Genomic DNA, 20,428 nt, shown 5'->3' with positions numbered 1-20,428 from the left:
TTCTGGATGTGGAGTAACGTTGCCAGAATTTAGTTCCTGTCTCTTGGCCTCTCCCATATATCCACAAAGACTTACGCCTCTGTTCTGTGGGTAACTGTTCTCCAGGCACAACTGCAGGGAAAGAGCCCAGCAACCTTTTGATACTTTGTCAAGAAGAAAAGGAAAAATTAGCCTTCTTGCATATGTTTATTTCCTAGCTGAGTTTCTTCTCCATTTCCTATTGCAAATAACAAGTCAGTCTTATGTAAATACATGCTGTTTTATCATTTTTTAAAATTTTTTGCATTTCTTTAGTCTGTTATTGTGTTTATTCCCACAAATGAAGAAAGTGAGACTCAGCAAGATTTAAATAATTTGACCATAGTTTCCTAGCATTTATATGATAAAGACTGGGAAGAAAAAAGATTGAAAGTCAAATTTTCTAACTCCTAATCCAGGGCTTCCCTCTAAATTATATTTTCTTTACCACAACCCCACTCTCCTCTCTCCAACCTTCTTCCCACCACTAACTTCTAAACAAAGATGCTGTTACCATTCTTTTCTTCTCTTACTAAGGAACTTTTGGTACTGTTACTTTAATGAATGTTGGCCAAGTAGTGGAGTATGAGGTAGGCATAAAGGATGTGAGATGGCTCAAAAACAGAAGAGGAAAATTTTACATTTACTAGGAAGAAATGAAACTATTACATCATAGGTTCTTCTTTTGCTAGAGTTTTAATCACCCTAGAATAGCCATCACCAGTTACCAGCACATACTACAAAACGAAACTTCCTTAATTCAGGCAGACCAAAATTCCTGTCATGAATTTCGCTTTTTCATAGGGATGAAGAATGAACCTAACCATATCTAATAAATATTGATAAAATTAATTTAACTATAATGTCTATCAATTTCACAACTTTAAAATATGTACATATATCTTCTTTAATGTGCAAAAGGAGTTGAAAAGACAAGACAACTTTTAAGGAATACTCTTTATTTAAAAATAAATACCATTGAGTGAAGTAAGTCAGACAGAGAAAGATAAAAATCACATGTTATCACTTATATGTGGAATCTAAGAAAGATGATACAAATTCTATCTACAAACCAAAAACAGACAGATGGACATAGAAGACAAACTATGGTTACCAAAAGGGGAAATGGTGGGGAGGGATAAATTAAGGGGTTGGGATTAACACACACATTACCATCTATAAAACATAAACCACAAGGACCTACTGTATAGCACAGGGAACTGTATTCAGGTTCTTATAATAACATATAATGGAAAAGGATCTGAAAAGAAAATATGTGTGTATGTATATGTATAACTGAATCACTTTGCTGTACACCTGAAACTAACATTATAAATCAACTACACTTCAATAAAACATTTTTAAAAATAAATTTTAAAAAAGTAAAAAAATCAATCAATCAATACCATGTTTCAGATTCTTATTATTTTGATTTAAAAGGCAAGTCAGTGTTCTAATTGAAGATAATAGAGAAAAGATCTTTTTCTGTTGTAAGAGAAATAAATAATGCTTTTTTTTAGTTCTCTCTGCCAATGCCTAATGTCATCATGAGGAAAGAAACTGAATTTTCATGGGAAGATTTTTGGAAATGTTATTTTGGGAGCATTTGAACCTTATCATTTTCAACTGGACATAAGTTTTCCTCATTCCCTCTGCTTTATCTTTCCACTGCCCATCAACATACAATTCTTAGTTCCTAGTACTCATTACACCTCATGCCTTTTTAAAAGAAAATAAGGGGCACATCTACATCTTCTCACTCCAAATTTTCATACCAAAGATTGAATTTTTTTAAATCATATTTTTAAAACTTTTTGCTGCATAAAATATCTAATGGCTTTTGTAGTAACCACTTGAGATTTTTTTGTAATGATTCAATAAAAATGCAATTTCCTAACCCCTAATCCTTCTTTGTTTTGATCTTTCAGGGTCTTCTTTTTACTGTACAGTGTTATTTTAAAAATAACACCTTCTCTATAACATGTACCCTCAAATGCCTTAGAGTTGCAGTTACAATTAAAGGCAGAGAGAAAGGGTCACAGGCAAGAAAGAAAAGGTATGTGTGTAGTTGAGGTTTATTGGTAGATAGTCAATGCACAGAGTCACTGAAGTTTGCTTAGACTCCAAAAATGTCATGTAATTTGGAAAAGAAACAAACAAACACGGCAGTTACAAGTGGCACCAGTTTTCCCAGCACAAGGAATACTGTTGGTGACTGGATTAAGAATATGCTCTTTTAAGTGTAGCAACTGAATAGATTTCCTTGTCTGCCATGTCTGCCTTTTTTCTCATTGTATTCCCTCCCTCTGAAGAAACCTCTACCTTTTAGTAATTACTATGACCTATCAGTAAGTACACCGAGGAATCTGGGCCCCCTTACAACATGCAGTAATTACTAAATCCCCTCCTGGCTACCTGAGCAAGGTGTTTTTGTTTTTGTTTTTTAAATAAACTTTTGTCTTACTAATTGCATGCTCTGACCTATTCCATAATCAAAATTGAAAAGTAGTTTTCTAACCCTCTTATTTTTTCCTATAGGGATATTAAAGCAGGAAATATTCTACTAACAGAGCCAGGTCAGGTGAAACTAGCTGATTTTGGATCTGCCTCAATGGCTTCTCCTGCCAACTCCTTCGTGGGCACACCTTACTGGTATGTGGAATTAGAAAACATGACAAAGTTTTAAAATATGCGTATACAAACAAGATGGACTTATAGCACTGGTTTGGTTTGGTTTTTTGACAGTGTCTCACTATGTGCCTCAAATGAGATTTCATTTCCTAGGAGAGAAAACTCACTAGCAAAAAAACACTCTGAGTTAGTATAAAATTTCCAGTGACTTTAAATTGTTCAAATAAGGTTGATGTCACTGTGTGTAAACTGAGTAGAATTATCAACTCACTGACCAAGCTCAGGTTTTAGATTTCATTTGAAGTTTCTTTTGAACTTTTCTCCTTAGGCAGAGTCTCTAGACTCTTTTCTTTAACCTTCTCTAACTAGCCAGCAAGCATGAATTTTACCTTTCAATGAAAGAAATCTAGGTTGTTGTTTTTGTTGAGTTCTCTGATACTTTACCTCGCTTGTCATTCTGTCATACACCCCATTCTATTCAAGACGCCTATCCTTTCTTTCAGAGATACACTGGAATTCCACTGTACCTTAGAGAATGATTTATGGCCCTGGAAAATTACTTACCTACTAAAAAAAATCAACTACTATTTGAATTTTTTTCCATCATCAAATAGTACTTATTAAGCAATTAGTTACACATACTAATAAGAGAACAAAGCATATTAAACTAGCATACTAAATTTAGGAGACCCTTACCCTCCTAATGAAAATCCATTATGGACAAAGTCATATCCATTACTATAGCCTGTATATTTGTTTTTTGAACTTGTAACATCTTTGAAATATCTGGTTATGTTGCTTTATGTAGTTGCATGAAGTGTTTTCCATGTTGTCTATTTCAGTGTTTCATACATATTAATTCTTCACAAATCTCTCTGAAGTAGCTACTAAAATTCTCTCTACATTACAGATAAAGAAACTGACATACAAAAAGATTAAGTAACTTAGCCAAGATCAAACACTAGTAACTGGTGGAACCATGATCTATTGAAAATAATGTATTGTTTCATGTAAATCACCAAGTATATTGTTTATATTTTGAATAATGTTTTTCCAAATTATTTGTGCAAGGAAATAGTATCTTTATCATATCTTTAAAATATGCTCAAAAACAGCTATTTCACTGACTCACTTTATTAGGTGAATTTTGTTTTTAATTTGCAAGTTGAGTTTTGCACATTATGTTTGGCAGGATGGCTCCAGAGGTGATCTTAGCTATGGATGAAGGACAGTATGATGGGAAAGTTGATATTTGGTCGCTTGGAATCACCTGTATTGAAATGGGTAAGTAGAGAGTTGCTTTCATTGTACTTTTGAGAATCACTCATTATGATTACTCATTCATTCATCCAGCTATTATTTAGTGAGTTACTGCTGTATGTATTCTAGGCAATGTGAATTTATTATAATCTTTTCTGTGCTTTGGTATAACATCAGAAGATTGCTTTCTTTCTGCTATGTTTTCATGTTATTAATTTAAGAAAAAGTTTGAGCAGATACAACAGTTAACAAATGTAAGAATATACATTGGTATTAATATTTGAAAAGTATCCATTCTCCATACCATAAGGACATAATATATGTCCTTTCTTCACATTAATATTCATTACTTAATTTATATTCCAGCTTATATAAGGGAAATATGAAAAAGTAATAGCAGGTGTATCGAAGATCTGACTGAAAACTGACCCATATAATAGAGAGCAACCCAGAGAAAATTTCGTATTAGGGTATACTCCCAGCTTTAAAGTTGTACCCCACATATTGTTGCTGTTATCTCAAATTATCTCATGTACCATAGAATCTCAGTTGTCTAGTTGTATATTTTGAACTTTAACATACCTTAAAGTTACCTTTATGCAGTGGTATGCTGGTAAATTTAACCAATGACTATCCTGGGGCAAGGTAGAAGGAAGCTCAAAAAGCCCTAATTTGTAGCATTTGCTGATTTCCTTGGTGTAAAGATTCCGATCATAGCCAATTTCAAGCTACCAATTTGATTCAAAGCTAGGGCCAAAATTAATTAATCAAGGCAGTTTTTGGACAGAAGAATCACTATACTAGACTCCCTACCATAATTATTAAATCAGTGTGATATTGGTGTAGGGAAAGATTAATATCCAATAGAACAGACTAGATTAATATCCAATAGAAACAGACTCATGTATAAGTCAGATTTCGGCCTAACACAGAAAAGGCATTACAGATCAGTGGGGAAAACATAGCCTATTTGATTAATAATGGGACAATTTGGTAATTATATGATAAAAACCAAAATTAGATTTGTAGCTTATGCTATATACAAAAATAAATTCCAGATTTTGGTCAAATACCCAGCAGTGAAAAATAAAACTTCTAGGAAAAGCTCCCTTATGCCCCAGTTTCTTTACCTATAATATAGAGATAACAGTCCTATGAAGTAGGGGCTATTATAATGAAGATTAATGAATTAATATATATAAAGTACTTAAAACATGGCCTGGCATATAATAAGCACTATGTAAGTATAATTCTTGTTATTATTCTAGGAGTATACCTTTATGAGTATAGGGAAGAATTTTTCTAAACGATATAAAAAAAAAGACAAATACAATAACTTTTACTACTTTAAAATATAAAGCTATTTAAAACACTAAAATTAAAAGACAAGCATAGACAGGGAGAGGATATAGCTCAAGTGGTAGAGTGCTTGCTTAGCATCCAGAAGGTCCTGGGTTCAATCCTCAGTACCTCCTCTAAATAAATAAATAAGTAAACCTAATTACCTCCCCCCACAAAAAATTAGCACACATACGAATAAAGACAAGCACAGACTAATAGAAAGTAATCGAAACATATCTTATCAACAGAGTAATGGCCCAGAATTTATAAAGAACTCTTACGATTTCTTTACCAAGTTTCTTTATCAAAAAGAAAAAGACAGATAGCCAGTTGAAAAAAATGGGCAATGAATATGATCAAGCAGTAAACATTGAAAAGAAAACCTAAGTGGACAACAAACATCAGAAGATACTCTGCCTCATTAGTAATCAGGGAAATGCAAGTTAAAACCATTTCACACTTATCAGATTGGTACTTTTTTTAAATTTTTATTGAAGTTAATAAATTTGAGGAGGCTGCTAAAGAAATAGGAACTCTTATACACTATCGATAGGAACGTAGATTGATATAACCTCTTTGGAGGGCAAGTTGGCAACATCTAGTAAGGATGAGAGGGAGGAATGTCAGTGAGACATTTCACTTCTAAGTATATACCTTAGAGAAATTTTGTGCAATGTACATTACTTTGGTGGAAAAAACAAAATCAAAATCTGTTCTCTGTGTAACGTAGAGTTAGCAGTTAGGCATCCTGGATTTGAATCTTGGCTTTACTAATACTTAGCTGCCAGGACCATCATGTATGGCTGCACTACAGGCTGGCATTCTTGTAGTCTAGGATGTGAATGACCCGTTCTGGGGTTGTGTAACGTGTTGATTCTGACTATGAGACCTTGGACAATTTTCTAAGCTTCCCTAAGCCTCAGTTTTCTCACCTAATTGAAAATAACAATACATACATCATAGGTATTGTCAGACTTCAATGAGATAACATATGTAAAGTGTTTAACATAGTGCTTGGCATGTATCAACACTCGAAACAGCTGATTGCATTCATATGTAGGATTATTCCTATTTTTGTCATTTATATTCTAAAATGAACCAAAATTATATTCTAAAATGAAACTATAGCAGCAGCTCAGTTACAACACCTTAAAGGGATGTCCCCACGGAGTTGAACCTTACAGTTAATTAGTGCCCAGCCATTGTTTTAACAAGTTTTTTCTTAAATCTTTCTAAAATGTAACATGGATTCTGCCCTTTCCAACTTTCTTAAATAAAGCAAACGACACATACCCTCTTATGATGATTCAAGATCATCATCACATCAGTTTTTGTACTATTCAGATGTCGTAATGACTGGAGTTTCAAACAGTGCTTGACGTGAGCAAAGTAGGTGCAGATCCCAGGAGATACCTTAGTGCTTCTTCTCTTGAGACAGTCCTCGTGTGTGCTTAATTTCTGATTTTACCTTGTTATAAAAATGAATTTAAATATGTATAAAACATTGCTCTCTCTATCAGCCCAACTTTGATTACCTTTTATAAAATGATTTACTGAATCAAAGAACAAAGTAGCCTTCTCCCAAATTGTCTTATCTTCCACAACCACTATTCCTTCAAATTGATAGATGATAGTATCAAATTATGCCTTCTAAGAGCACAGACTCAGTAGTCAGATAAACTTGAATTCTAATTCCAGCTCTGCCATTTCTTAGTTGCATGACTTTAGTCACATTATTTTAACTATAAAATTTGCATAGTAAGATCCTCTACCTTATGGGAATTATCTGGCTTAAATGCAAATATGGACTTGAAGTGTTTATTATTATATCTGGTGTGTAGTAGATGTTCAGTAAATGTTAGCCATAATCAGCACAATCCTAGTATATCTCATATTTCATCCAAATTTTTAATTTACATTTTAACATCTCTTTAAAACTGGGTGGTATTTTACAGGCAATAGCATTTTATAATTATATTTGGCAGCATTTTGTTCTAAGTTCTACATAAAATAGTGGTGCTTCTTAAATTGCAATGCATCTTATTGTCAGTGACATCTTAGATTCAGAAAAAGATGATAGTACATGCTCAGTTAACATTCATCAAATAAAATTGTTACCAAGGACATTTAAATTTTCAGCAATTATTCAAATTGTATTATATTGATAATATAATAAGCCATACAGTACTTTTTGTCTGCTTTACCATAAATCTCTGTCTCCTTGGCATTAATCTTAATGGACACATAAAAGGAGGCTATTTTTTTTTTTACATGAAATGTGGTTAAACTGCTGCATATATAACCCTAAGCAATGATTTTTCTAAGTTTTCTGTATGTTTGAAATTCTAGGTATTTTACAGTATACTTTAAATGGTACTTTTAATGTTGAAATTACAGTGAAGTTGTGGATAGTACCTGAACAGTACATTGTCCCCTTTCCTTATGATATCTCTTCTGTAACAGTGTATATTTTTAAAATGCCCTGTAGTCTGAAATTGAATCACTGAGGTAACATCACAAAGCAGGAAGGTGATAATGTAATTGTCCCTGTCCCTTTTTCCTGGATCAAACTCTAAGGTCTCTAAGTGCTGAAACCTGCTTTACAAATTACCTTTTGGTAAATTGATCTTCCACTGAAAGAATTAGTTAAATGCATGCATCCTTGGGAAATTCTTATACATTGAAATTGTCTAGTCACAAGATATTTTATTATTCAAGACTATTTCAAGATAAGTTAATCTGATGCTCTTCTGTTTAAACTACAGACCAGCAAAGATTATGGTAGAAGCTGGCAAATGGTTCATCAGCACTGACAGGGAATTGACTGTGTTCAGAAATTTTAAAAAAGGATAAAAAGCATAAATGTTATGTCATTTCCCTGCTTAGAATTTTCTTCTTCCATATTTATTATTGTCACTCATTGTTTGTGTTAATAAATGAATGTTCTGAAGTCTGTTGAGGGGACAAGGGTATATTTAGTCTTGTAAGGCTGCTTCTTTCTGTTTTTCTTTCTCATCTTGAAATATCAATATTACAGATAATAAAATGCACAGAGTTATCGAAGAGGCTCTGAGACCTAGTGAAAAGAACACAGGCCTTAGAGTCTTACAGGACTGGGCTGAAATTTTTGTAGCCATTTTGTGACTTGGTTTCATTTTTTAGGCTAGCTTACCCCCGTTTCTTCAGTTGAGAAATTGGAATGATAATGCTTATCTTGCCAAGCTACTTGAGAATTATGAATAACATGCGTAAAGTGAGTGCCTCACGTGTAATAGGAGCTCAGTAAATGGTAGCAATGATTATTATTATCATTGATTATTAAAGTTGTCAACCACATTTGTTCATAAGAAATCAGCTGCCTTTTCATGAAGAATTTATCTAAAGACAGGGGTGCTCTCTGACCTTCCTCACTAAAATAAAGCTCAGTGTAGGTGTTCCAATTTAGCATGAGATTTGCCAACAGAGCCATGTCCCAAGGCTTCACTGAACTCTCCTTCCCGAACCTTGATCTCAGAAAACATACGTGGAGCATTCACAAAAACTTGGTCATTATCTTTAAATTAAGTAGAAGTCATTATTTTTTCTTTTAAAATTGTGAATTCCGCTTTTTTAAGCTTTCACCTTTTTCCTTTTGAGAAAGTGTGGGTTACATATCACAAGGGAGCTTCAGAAGCACTTTCAGTTCTGCTCTTTATACAGAAGCGTCTATGCAGGATATTATATTCTATAGTAAGGGCCGACAGACTTTCAGTTAAGGACCAGTTAGTAGGTGCTTTAATCCTTTCAGGTCATACAGTCTCTGTCATCACTACTGAGCCCTGCTGTTGTAGCATGAAAGCAACCACAGACAGTACATTAGTAACTGGACGTGGCTGTGTTCCAATAAAACTTTACAGGCTGCTAGCTGAATTTGGCCCGGAGGCCATACTTTCCCAGCCCTTGTTCTGTAGTATGTTGGTTGGCTCAGCACTGATCCCTGTCACCATGGTTCAGAAGATTGATGTAATACCTGTAGCAAAGGACTTGAACATAGGTGAGGCGATCTGAAACTGACACTTAACGAATGCATCTCAGACCGTAGAGCTGTGTACTGTGTTTGGAATACCTTCAGTCCTGTGATTTTCTCCAGGAGCCATCTCACCCCTTGTGTGGCCAGCTGTCTTCCTGTCGTGTTCACACTCACAGGCTTCACCATTCCTGCTCCAAGTCTGAGCTCCTGCCTTTATTATCACTACTGAATTGGGTTTTATTATTGTTGTTTCTTCATCCTTCTCTTTCTAAATGTTTCACATGAAAATTATAGTCCAAAGAATGGCTCAAAAGAATAAGTATTAGAATCGTGACGAAAGAGAGATGGCTGAAGAACAAAATAGTAAAAGTTAACTTCTTTTGAATTAGGAAGAAAACAGTTAATGTCTAAGATTTCAAAATATTTAGCTTTTCTTTAGAAAGATTTCTTCTTTCTTTAGTTCCCCTTCTCTGCCCTTTCTCCCATGTAATTCTGTGTTGCTCTGAGCAGTTTGAATTGTATACCTTTTGCCAGTGAGTGAGAGGGTTCCTATCCTTGTGACAGTGAATGAGGCCATTACACAGTATATAATGTAAGCCCTAAGACTTAGTCATTTCTCATTCATTTTTTTGACTTCTTGCTGCAAAAAGATTCTTTATTTGTTGACAGTTTCTTCTTTGCCTTAATTTGCCTTATCTTCACTTATTCACTTGATAGATATTTTGGGGTCACCAAAATATATATAACCAGGTGCCATGCCCAGCAGTGGGAATGCGAAGGTGAACATGGTAGACATTGTCCCTGCCCTCATGAAGTTTAGCAAAGAACTACATAAATAATTAGTTAGGGTTGTGATAGGTGGTGGGAAGTTTGGACTGTAATTTGCAGTGACAGATCTAATGGGAGACCTAGTCTTGAGAGGTCAGAGAAGGCTTCCCTTAGGAAGTGATTGTAAGCATGTAAGAAGCCTTGAATAAATATTTATTAAGTTAATGCCCAAGTGCAATTATATTTAAGGTGGAACCTGCAGGATTGGGAAGAATTAATCAGGTCATGTTGAGGGAGCAAAAGTAAGAGGGGAATCCAGACAGAGAAAGCACCATTTGTGAGAGGCTTTGAGCTGGGTTTTTTCAGTGAAGCAAAAGATGACGTGAGAAGAGAAGCAAAAGATGCTTGTGAGAACAAAGGGCCAGAGGTAGCCAGGGTCGTGTTAATAAAGGCCAATAGACAATGTTTAAGGCTCTGGACTTTGTCCTAAAAATCATGGGAAGCCATTGATGGTTCCACAATGAGTTCCTAGTTTCATGTGGCTTCAAATACTTGAAGTTATCAGAAGGCCAAAAGCTCTAGAAACTTTCTAGAATCTATCTCCTGATAAAATAAAATAAAATAAAATAAAATAAAATAAAATAAAATAAAATAAAATAAAATAAAATAAAAAAAACTCAAGCCATTTTTTTGTCTTCTACATTTGAAACAGGTATAAAATCTCTTTGTTCACACTGCAACTTTCAAGTTTCCACTTGTTATGTCCCTATAGTACTGGTATCTATTTGGTGAGTGTAAAGTATCCTTTGGAGAAGGTAATAAAAAAAAATTTGCGGAATCATGGACTGTCATATTTCAGAGGTTTCAGAGATCATTTAGTCAAGACTGCGAGAGGCCCCTCCAAAGTATCACCGATGAATAAGTATAGTTGCCTTCTGCCGGAACTCTGCCAGTGACTTAAAGTTCACTACTCTCAGCATTATTCATTCTGGGTTTTGGGGGGTTTTCGTTTTGTTTTGCTTTACCACCCTGGCTTTTCATGAGTTCTTCTTTTTATGAGTGAAAGTGTCTTACCTGTTACTTCTGCCCTGAGTTCTTGTTCTGTTTCTCAGAATTGCATAGAATAAGCCCAGTTTACCATTTTGAAAGTGGTTAATAGAAGAATCTTTACTTAAAAACCAAGGTGCTCTGATGAAACCTGAGATCAGATTATGAATTACGGAATGGGACTATGTAAATAATCCATTCGGATAAGCACAGTACGGTGAGAGAGTGATTTAGCTTCTATGGCATAATAACTAATAAATAGCATAAAATTAATTGTACTCAGAACTAGAACCTTGTTTCTTTCCTTTGCTGAACACATGGAGCATCTAATATGTGAATAGCATCTTATTACATCTGCTCCGGGAATAAATTTTTAAAAATAGGCGTATTAGGGTTATAAGATCTTACTCTTAGAGCTTATGATTTCTTTTGAGAGAAAAGATCTGTATTTTTTATGTAAATGCAATAGGAGAGAACATGCCAAGTGAGCAGTGTACTAAAAGAGAGTGATCGAAAGTCCAAAGACGAGATCGTGTGGGTTGGGATGGAGTATATCTTCTACTAAGAAATATCTGATTTGCTGAGTTTCCTCCTTAGAAGGGGCTAGACCAAGCCTTGCTTACATTTATCCTCCGTTTCCTTCCTCCCTTTCCCCTTCCACCCCGACTCCTACCAGTTCTTTGGCCTGGATGAGCCTTCAAAAAGTATTTATTGAACTGAATTACTTCATCTCCCATACTATGTCAGTGATGTTTAAGATGTTCCATTCCATAATAATCTCCTTTTTTTCATTCTACTCCTCTGTGCTTTCTGTATTTTTTTCCAATGAATACATATTTTTTTACATAAAACACATGCACACAAAGATGTTCATACCTATGGTGAGAAAACAAAGACCAACCTGTTGAAGATTATATATGAAGAATGAGAAAAAAAATTTTCACTCTCTCGAAGTGGGTTTGTTAGGAGGAGCTTTGCCAGTGTACTTTAAGATGACCAGCAGCTTCTTCTGAATGGCTATCCTGGGCGACCTTAGAGATTAAAATAAGTGGATTATGTAGCATGATGATTATAATGAGCTCCTGATTTAGTGGTGAGACTTTGCTCATAGTTCCTTATTTCTCTCCCTGCCTGATGTATTTTTAGGAACTGCTTTATCATGTTTCCTTTCTTTCAGCGGAACGGAAGCCCCCTCTTTTCAACATGAATGCAATGAGTGCCTTATATCACATTGCCCAGAATGACTCCCCAACGTTACAGTCCAGTGAATGGTAAGACTCAGCTATCATTTTAAATCTCTAAGAAAATCATCATATGTCTTTGGCACCTTCATTAAATTACATTTTAAATATCTGACCTAGAAAGCATTTTATTCCTTCATTGTATGTTATAGTGACACTGATGCTTTACAGGCCTGAACTGCCTATACACAGACACACACACACACAGTTCTCTTTATTCCTGCCTCACTATGGCTCACTGTGTTTGTAACATGTGTAGTAACTGAAATTTTACAGGCTACATGCCTTGCTACCTTCCTAGCAAGTCTAGTTCCTCTTAAGTCATAGTGGTCTTGTATTGATCATCTCAATCTTATCACTTCTCAGCAGAGATAAAGCCCTTCTCTGATGTAATTATTGTTCCAGTTGTCGTTTTGTCTTTACTGCATATATATTTAAATCTGTTGAGACAGAACATATACACTCTATTTAGAAGATGTATTTATTGTTCCTTGCTGAAAATTATGACATTTTGATAACTATTGGGGCCACAGGATTATAGAAAAAGGGCAATGTCAAAGAAGAGTAGGCAGAATGGAATTTTTAAGAGAAGTATTTTCATCCAGAAAACATATTCCTAGGTTCTCTATCCCTCATGCTTCAAGTCTTACTACCTGCTTATAGATTGTGGGTGTAGGAAGAGTTACCAGTTGGTCATGAAGAATATAGGCTTGAGACCTGTGAGAGTTGTTATCTTTGGGGAGAAAAATGTGTATAAAACTGTTATATATAAATATAGTATTTTCATTTTCTGATACATATATTATGATTTGACCTTGCTTATATGATATGTTTATGTGTTGACCAACATGAAACTGTCCACTTTCATTATCCAAAAGAATTAATTTTAGATACTCTAAACTTGAAAATGGTTCAGTTCTCTTGATATTCCAAAATATTTCATTAAAAATCTCCCAAAATATATAAAATTTCCCCTTGGATGAAAATTGTTTAAAGTGATCAGTGTGTTCTACAGGTCCTGATTTTATTTTCTTTCAATGTATTTGCACACACAGGACAGACTCCTTTAGGAGATTTGTTGATTACTGCTTGCAGAAAATGCCTCAGGAAAGGCCAACATCAGCGGAACTATTACGGGTAATTTTTCAAATTTATATTTGAGGAGGGGGATTTAAAGTCATGTTGTAGTAGAATATAGTAAATCATTCCTGTGGCAGCTCATCATGACAAACTGAATTAGAACATGCTGCCTTGCCATTTATCCCGAAATAGTAGCCAGGCACAGAAATGGTAAGATTATCACAAGGTATGTGCTTTATATTCCCTATGGATAGTTTCTTGCTCGTCTTTTCCCTTTTTCTTTTTTTCCCCCCTCTTTTTGCCTTATGACAGACAAAGAGTATTTCTCCTTGCTCTGGTCATCATTGTGATGTTCCTATGACTAATATCTGCATGAACTTTAATACAGTGCTTTCAGGACAGAGTCTGCCAATGGTTCAAACACAAACTCTGGGATTTTCAGTTAGATTGTTGCTAAATCATCAGGCAGTGAAGATATGTGATAAATATATAAAACATACATTCACATAGCATTGTATTACTCATGTTGGTGTCAAGAGCATCATGTTAACTGCATTCATTTGATTTAAACATAGCACTTTTGAACATCTCTTCATGTAACATTTTATTATAGGCTTTATACATAAGCAGTGTGCTCCATTAATATCACTGAAGTGTGTGGGAGTCTTTTTTTTACAATAAAAATATATTTTATTGGCCACAAAATAGTCCAGGTTTCTTTCATCTTTTTCTGCATGTGTGTTTTTCAACTCTTTGTTTCTTTGTTTGTTTTAAGAAAACTTAGGATTGTCTTGCCTAAATTTGTGAAGCTTAAAAATGTCAGCTGCTTTTATAATTGTTCTTTGGCTAAGTCACAAATTCTTGATTTACATTTTCCTTTTCTCAGAACTTTGTAAGCATTATTGTATTGTTTTTCTGGCTCTGAATGTTCCTGAAGAGGTAGGTCTGAAGCTGACTAGTTTTTCTACCCAAAAGGAAGTTTTTTCTTCTTATGAGTAATAGACCACAAGAATATGGGGACAGAAGCAATAGGGCAATGGATTCTTACCTTATTCTTTTGTTGTATAGCCATCACATGTTGTAGGCATGAACTACAGACAAAACAAAACCCCAGAAACACAGCATAATCTCTTTATTACTTTGAAGTAGGCAAGGATTAAAAATAAGAACAAAAACAAGCAGGTTACAAAAGGCACTGCCGTAAAGGGAAAAATTTGTAAATTGGCACTGTAAATTAAGAAGGAAAAAAACCTCAAAGAAAGATACTACAAGCATTCAAAGATGAAATTTTAGGGCAGTAGACAACAAAAGGATATAAAAAGCAAGTAGGAAGAGGTAAAGAAAGAAATAGAGGAGAAAAAGTAAAACATGGACTCAAATCATATCATAAGTAACAAACTAATACATTAAACCAACCTATATAGGGAGTTTCCAATGGTAGATAATCTTAGGGAAATAAAATTAAATGCAGAAGGAAAAGTTCTAAAGATGATTATGGAGAAATGGCACATGTGGAAGGCAGAGGAGATATAATGTATTCCTGAAGAAGAAAGCAAGACACATGTGGAGCAGAAAGTATTTAAGGATATACCTGAAGAAAACTTCTGTGGAAATAAACGTTTGGATCTTTATTTGATTTGATTTACTCTTTATTTGATTTGGTGAGGCAAATCAAGAGAGCCTACTATTTAGTTAATAATATGTACTGATTGTCTACTCTGTGCCAAAGCACTACTGTAAGCACTGAAAAGCATACAGCAGTACAAAGAAAAAGATAGTTCCTGCCATCATGGAACTTATATTCTAATGAAGGAGTAAGAAAACAAACAAATATTTGATATAATGTCAGGTGGTGGTAAATTTTTGCAGAAAAATACAGCAAGGGCAGGGAGAAAGAGCTACAGGAGCTGCTGTTTTAGGTAAGGAGTTAGGGAAGGCCTTTCTAGAGAGGTGAAACTGATCTTCAGTCATCAACAAATTCTATCCTTATGAAGTTCCTAAACAATAAGGATAAATAAAGATCCATACAGACAAGTTGAAAAAAAATTATTTTGTGGTGGAAAAACCAGTTGGCTTCAGATCTGCCTCTTCAGGAACACTCAGAACCAGAAAACAACAGAACAATTTTTACAAAGTTCTAAGGAAAAGACAATGTTAAACCAAGGACTTGTGACCCAGTTAAGGTGCTGTTAAATTATAAAGGCAGCTGACATTTTTAAGCCTCACAAATTTAGGCAATTTTCTTTTCTTAAAAGCTTTTTCTTAATTGGTCAGTAACAAAATCCAGCCAATCTATCGGTGAAACAAAAACCAAGAGAGAAAGGGAAAGGGAGGGGACAAGGAAGAAAGAATGATTCGGTCCTGGAGAAACTGGTAGAGGGACTGGTGGTGAACACTGAATTTAAATTTGTCCCCCAGTTTATTTGTTTGTTTGCTTGCTTTTCATGTGAAGGGACTACCTTCTTCATTTTTAATAGGCAGTACAAACTTCAGAAGGTAAAAATACAGTGGAATTTGAGTATGAAACGTAAATCTTCCCATTCCAGGCCCTTCCCTAGAGTTAGCAACCACTGTCACCAGTTTTGTACATGTCCTTCTAGAGACAGCTTTTATGCATACCAAAGTAAATATTCCTTTTTTATTTGTGCACCAATGGTAGCAAACTTTAAACCCTCTTCTGCCTTGAATTTTTTTTTAACTTTATAGGGTATTTTGAGTATTGTTCCATATTACTTCATGCAGAGCTATCTCGTCCTTCCTAGTGGCTCCATTATATTCTGAGATGGACTGTAATTTTTGGTGTTCGCAGTTTTTTGCTAGTGCAAACTGTGCTGGAATGAATATCCTTACACATGTGTCATTTTGTACCTGTATACAGATATCCACAGCATAAATTCCCAGAAGTAGAATTGCTAATCAAAGGGAATGTGGATTTTTTTTCAGAGTATAATAATTCTTTATTAGGTCTGTTAACTTTGTTAAACTTCTGCTGTTTAACCATTGGTTGGACTCAGATTAATACAAAGGATTATGTCAAAATAATTAAGGGTCATTCCACCAAAGAGATAAAACAAATTCTCAATTTGAATTTAGTTAATAATATAACTTCAAATTATAAAAAACAAAAAAGGACATAACTAAAAGGAGGCATAAATTAATCTGTAATCACAGTGGGAAATTTACTATACCTCTCAACAACTGATAGACAAAGCAGAAGGTAGTTTCACCAGATACAGAAGATCCAAGTAACACAACTAAAACGCTTGATCTAATTGACATACACAGAACATTCCACTTAAAGGCAACAGAATACATGAACATTTACCAAAATTGACTATATATTAGGCCATTAAAGACTCCTCAACAAATTTCGAGGTATTGGAGTCACTTAGAGTGTGTTCTCTGATCATAGTGGAATTGAACAATAAATAAATCATGAAAAGATAGAATATCGCCAAATATTTTGAAAATATTTAGATGTAACCTAAATATCCAAATTAGGTGTAACCTTGTGAGGTTTTGGACTTACTCTTTTTTTTTTTTTTTTAACTTTTTTTATTGAGTTATAGTTGGACTTACTCTAAATAATGTTGTCTTTGTTTATTGTAGTTTAAAAACATGGAATGTGGATTTTAAATTTAAATAAATATCGCCAAATTTCCTCCAAAGAGGTTGCACCAGCTTATAGTCCCATTAACAAATATTCTCATGTACCAGAACTTTTTGAACTTTTAGTCAGATCAGTGAAAAACTTTTCTCACTGTCATTTTAATTTTTATTTCTCATTATGAGTTAGGCTGCATATCTTTCATATGTTGACAAGCCATTTCTATTCCTTCTCTGTGAACTCTCGATGATTTTTGCCCATTTGTTGGGTTGTTGGGTTTTTTTTCTTAATAATTTGTGGTAGACCTTGCAATATTTTTTTCTAATTTCTCTTTTGACATTCTTTATTCTGGGCTTTTGGGGGACAGAATGCAGAAATTTGTTACAAGAAATTCAGCTATTTTTTTCCACCAGCTGGCTATCTAGTTGTTCTCAAGTATTTTAGAGGAATCTGTATTTTTCTCACATTTTCTTTCTGATATTAAAATGTCACCTTCACATAGAATTAATTTAAATAGAGATCTAAAGTAAAAGCACTGCTGCAATTAAAAAGTAGAATGTAAATTTTATAAACATTGACAATGTGAAAATAATAATGTAACTAGAAAAAGGTAAGGGTAGGAAAGAAATGTGAATGTACTAATTTTCCTATTTTTCAAAATAGATAGTCAATAATAGTTCTTACATTGAGATATATATATATATACACATATATTTTTTTAAGTAACTCTAATCTCTTAAAGCTTTTCATAATCTTTTTATCCCCCTTAACTTTAGAGGACCTTTAGGAACTGGTAACTCTTAGTGAAGAAATTATAACTAAGCAATTATTTTACTTCAGTCTCTTCTAATTCTATTAAATTCAAATATACCTTAATTTAATAGATTATTCTTTAAATTAGCTTTGTATAATAAGTTTCTCATGTAAAATTTCTAGGTATCCATCATTGTGAGAGGGAGTGGAGAATGTCTAAAATGACATTTCATAACTTAACAATATTTATTTCTGAGCGGTGGAATTTGGGGTGATTGTCTTTTACTTTCTTTTTATGGATTTCTCTGTATTATTTAAATGTTCAAAGTAAACATATTTCCAAGGACAATAAAAGCATTCCTTTAAAATGGTCTGAGAACTTTCCAATTGTATGAGTTTGGAGAACAGTGAAGAGACAGAATTGCAGACAAAGAGAACAGTCAGAGCAAAGATGTGCAGGTGTGAAACTCACTGCATGAGGCAAGAATGATCTAGAATGTACTATGCATTGGGTGGGAAGGAGGAGTAGGGGTGACTAGATTGGAGTCTAGAAATTCAAGCAGGAATATAAAGGGCCTGTAAAGGGCCAGGCTTTACAATGGTGGCAGTGAAATATTTTTAAGATGATGAGTGTATCAGCTTTAAAACACTTAAACAGGTAAGGGTTTAATTACCTCATGCAATGAGAGGTCCAGGACATTGGGAAAGAAGGTGTTAGAAGCAGTCCAGAGCTGTAAGCAGCTCAACAGCTCCTCCTGTCTTCCTGCTTTACCATCCGTAGCATGTGGATTTTATCTTCTTGGTCACAAAATGGCTCCTGCTTCTCCAAGACTCAAGTCTCTATCCCAGGCAGGAGAAAGGAGGCAGGGCAAAGGGCAAAATGGCTACTCGTCCTGTGCCTTACTTCTTATTCTAGAAAACAAAGCCTTCCTCAGGGGCTTCTGCCTTTATCTCATTGGCCAGAACCTGATCACATTGTTATCTCTTAACTGCAGAGAAGGCTGGAGTCCAGCTCTTTTACTTTCTAGTGCTCACAGTAACGGAAGACAAGGAAAAGAGGTTGGAATGGAGGATAAAGGGGACACAGTATCTGTCACAGTGCATGACACGATCAGACCTATGTTTTAGGAAGAGAATTGTGGTAGGCCACCAGAAAACACACTCCAAAGTAAGGAAACCTGGGTTGCAGCCCCAGCTCTTCCACTGTTCAGCTGTGTAAATCACTTAACCTCTCTGGGACTAAATTCCTCACCTTGGAAATAAAAGAGTTTCTAAGACCTATTCCTGCTCTAAAAATTCAGTATCTTAGGTTGTAGCTTGAGATTTACTGAAAACTGATTTGCTCTTTTGTATAATTGCAAGCACTCAAGTAGCAAAATAATTTACTTTCTCCCTTTCGTTTTTCTCTTAAAATATGCAGGCTACAGTTACTTCCAGGAGCGGGGTTTCATTTTCAGAAAGGACTCTTTGCAGGGGAAGAGATATTTTTACAAAAAACAGTAGCAAAAGCTACAGTTCCCCGAACAGCAAAGTCAGGGTGAAGAACCACAAGACGTGTAGCTTTTTTTTTCTCACAGCGATCCTGCTCCTCTTTTATATCTTTTTAACCTATAAAGAAATTAAATCCATTCCATCATCTAAGGCCTACCACATTATATCTCACTCTCCTAGCATCTTCAAATTATGATTTCACCTAAGTGAATTTTCTACGTAACTGAACCTTTTCCTTTAAAAAACAAAACTTCTTCCTCCTACTTTTAATCATTTTCGGTGGCAGTCTTGTCAAAATATATGCTGTGCTTTCCTGCCTTCTTAAAGAAAGCATAATGAACATAATTTCACTTGCTGTTGGCTCCGAAACAGTAGCATTTCATGATCTCTTGGAGTATTAAAGGACTGTATGAAGGGCATTTGCCCCTTTGCAAAATAGCCCACAAACCTTAGTTCATTTTTATTGGGTTGGTCAGTTGGTGGGTTAGTCATGGAATTTCCCTCTTTCTCTACCATCAGGCAGTCAGAGAACTTTCAAAGAACTCTTCTTTCTAGGCCGAATAACCCTCTAACAGTTCTCAACCCTTTATTCTCCTACTTTTATTCCCCCTTTTCTAAACTACTGTAAGCTGAGAAACCAGGAAATCAGAATATGTAAAGATCGCTGATGATATTGAAGGTGAAGCCCGTTTTTCCAAGAAAAGTGTATAGACTTTGGGGTAGTTATTTTCACTCCTCAGAGGCCTTGATCCCTTAGTTCTGGTTCTATAGAACTAAGAGGAAGCTGCCAGAATTCCGACCTCTGGGTAAATGGAACAGCAGCCATATTTTCAAATGTGACATATTTTCAAAGGTGACAACAGAAACAGAAGACAAAACATACACAAGTCTGTTTTCAAAAGGGTAGAGTAGGGTGGGGAAGAGGATCGGGGCAGATTATAACAAAAATAGTCTGTACTCTGCATTGCTTTTGCTTATTATTTAGTTTGAGGTTGAAAGTCACAAGCCTCTCAGCTACTATTTAAAGTCTTAGTCATTGTTATTACTTGTAAGGTAAAGTAAACCTCAAGAATGTTGAAGTAAATTCTAGGACAAAGTTCACAAAATGGGGCTTGAGGAAGAAGAGAAAAGCATAGTTCTCCCTTTATAACAATTATACAAGATGAGAGGCTACATGAAATG

General features: G+C 34.8%; 1 protein-coding gene across 3 annotated transcripts in view; it reads left to right on the top strand.

Annotated features, from left to right (window-relative positions):
- TAOK3 (TAO kinase 3) overlaps positions 1 to 20,428 on the top strand; it is a 144,424-nt gene that overhangs the window by 80,609 nt on the left and 43,387 nt on the right. For all 3 annotated transcript variants that reach the window (XM_031442819.2, XM_064481177.1, XM_031442820.2), the window contains exons 8-11: positions 2,557 to 2,670; positions 3,842 to 3,933; positions 12,252 to 12,345; positions 13,371 to 13,452. In XM_031442819.2, the coding sequence (XP_031298679.1) occupies positions 2,557 to 2,670; positions 3,842 to 3,933; positions 12,252 to 12,345; positions 13,371 to 13,452 (382 nt within the window). The remainder of the gene's footprint in view (positions 1 to 2,556; positions 2,671 to 3,841; positions 3,934 to 12,251; positions 12,346 to 13,370; positions 13,453 to 20,428) is intronic.

Source organism: Camelus dromedarius, chromosome 31, assembly GCF_036321535.1.
Source record: "Camelus dromedarius isolate mCamDro1 chromosome 31, mCamDro1.pat, whole genome shotgun sequence".
Classification (NCBI taxonomy): Eukaryota; Metazoa; Chordata; class Mammalia; order Artiodactyla; family Camelidae; genus Camelus; species Camelus dromedarius.
The sequence above is the reverse complement of the archived record's forward strand: the minus strand, read 5'-3'. Positions and strand labels throughout refer to the sequence as shown.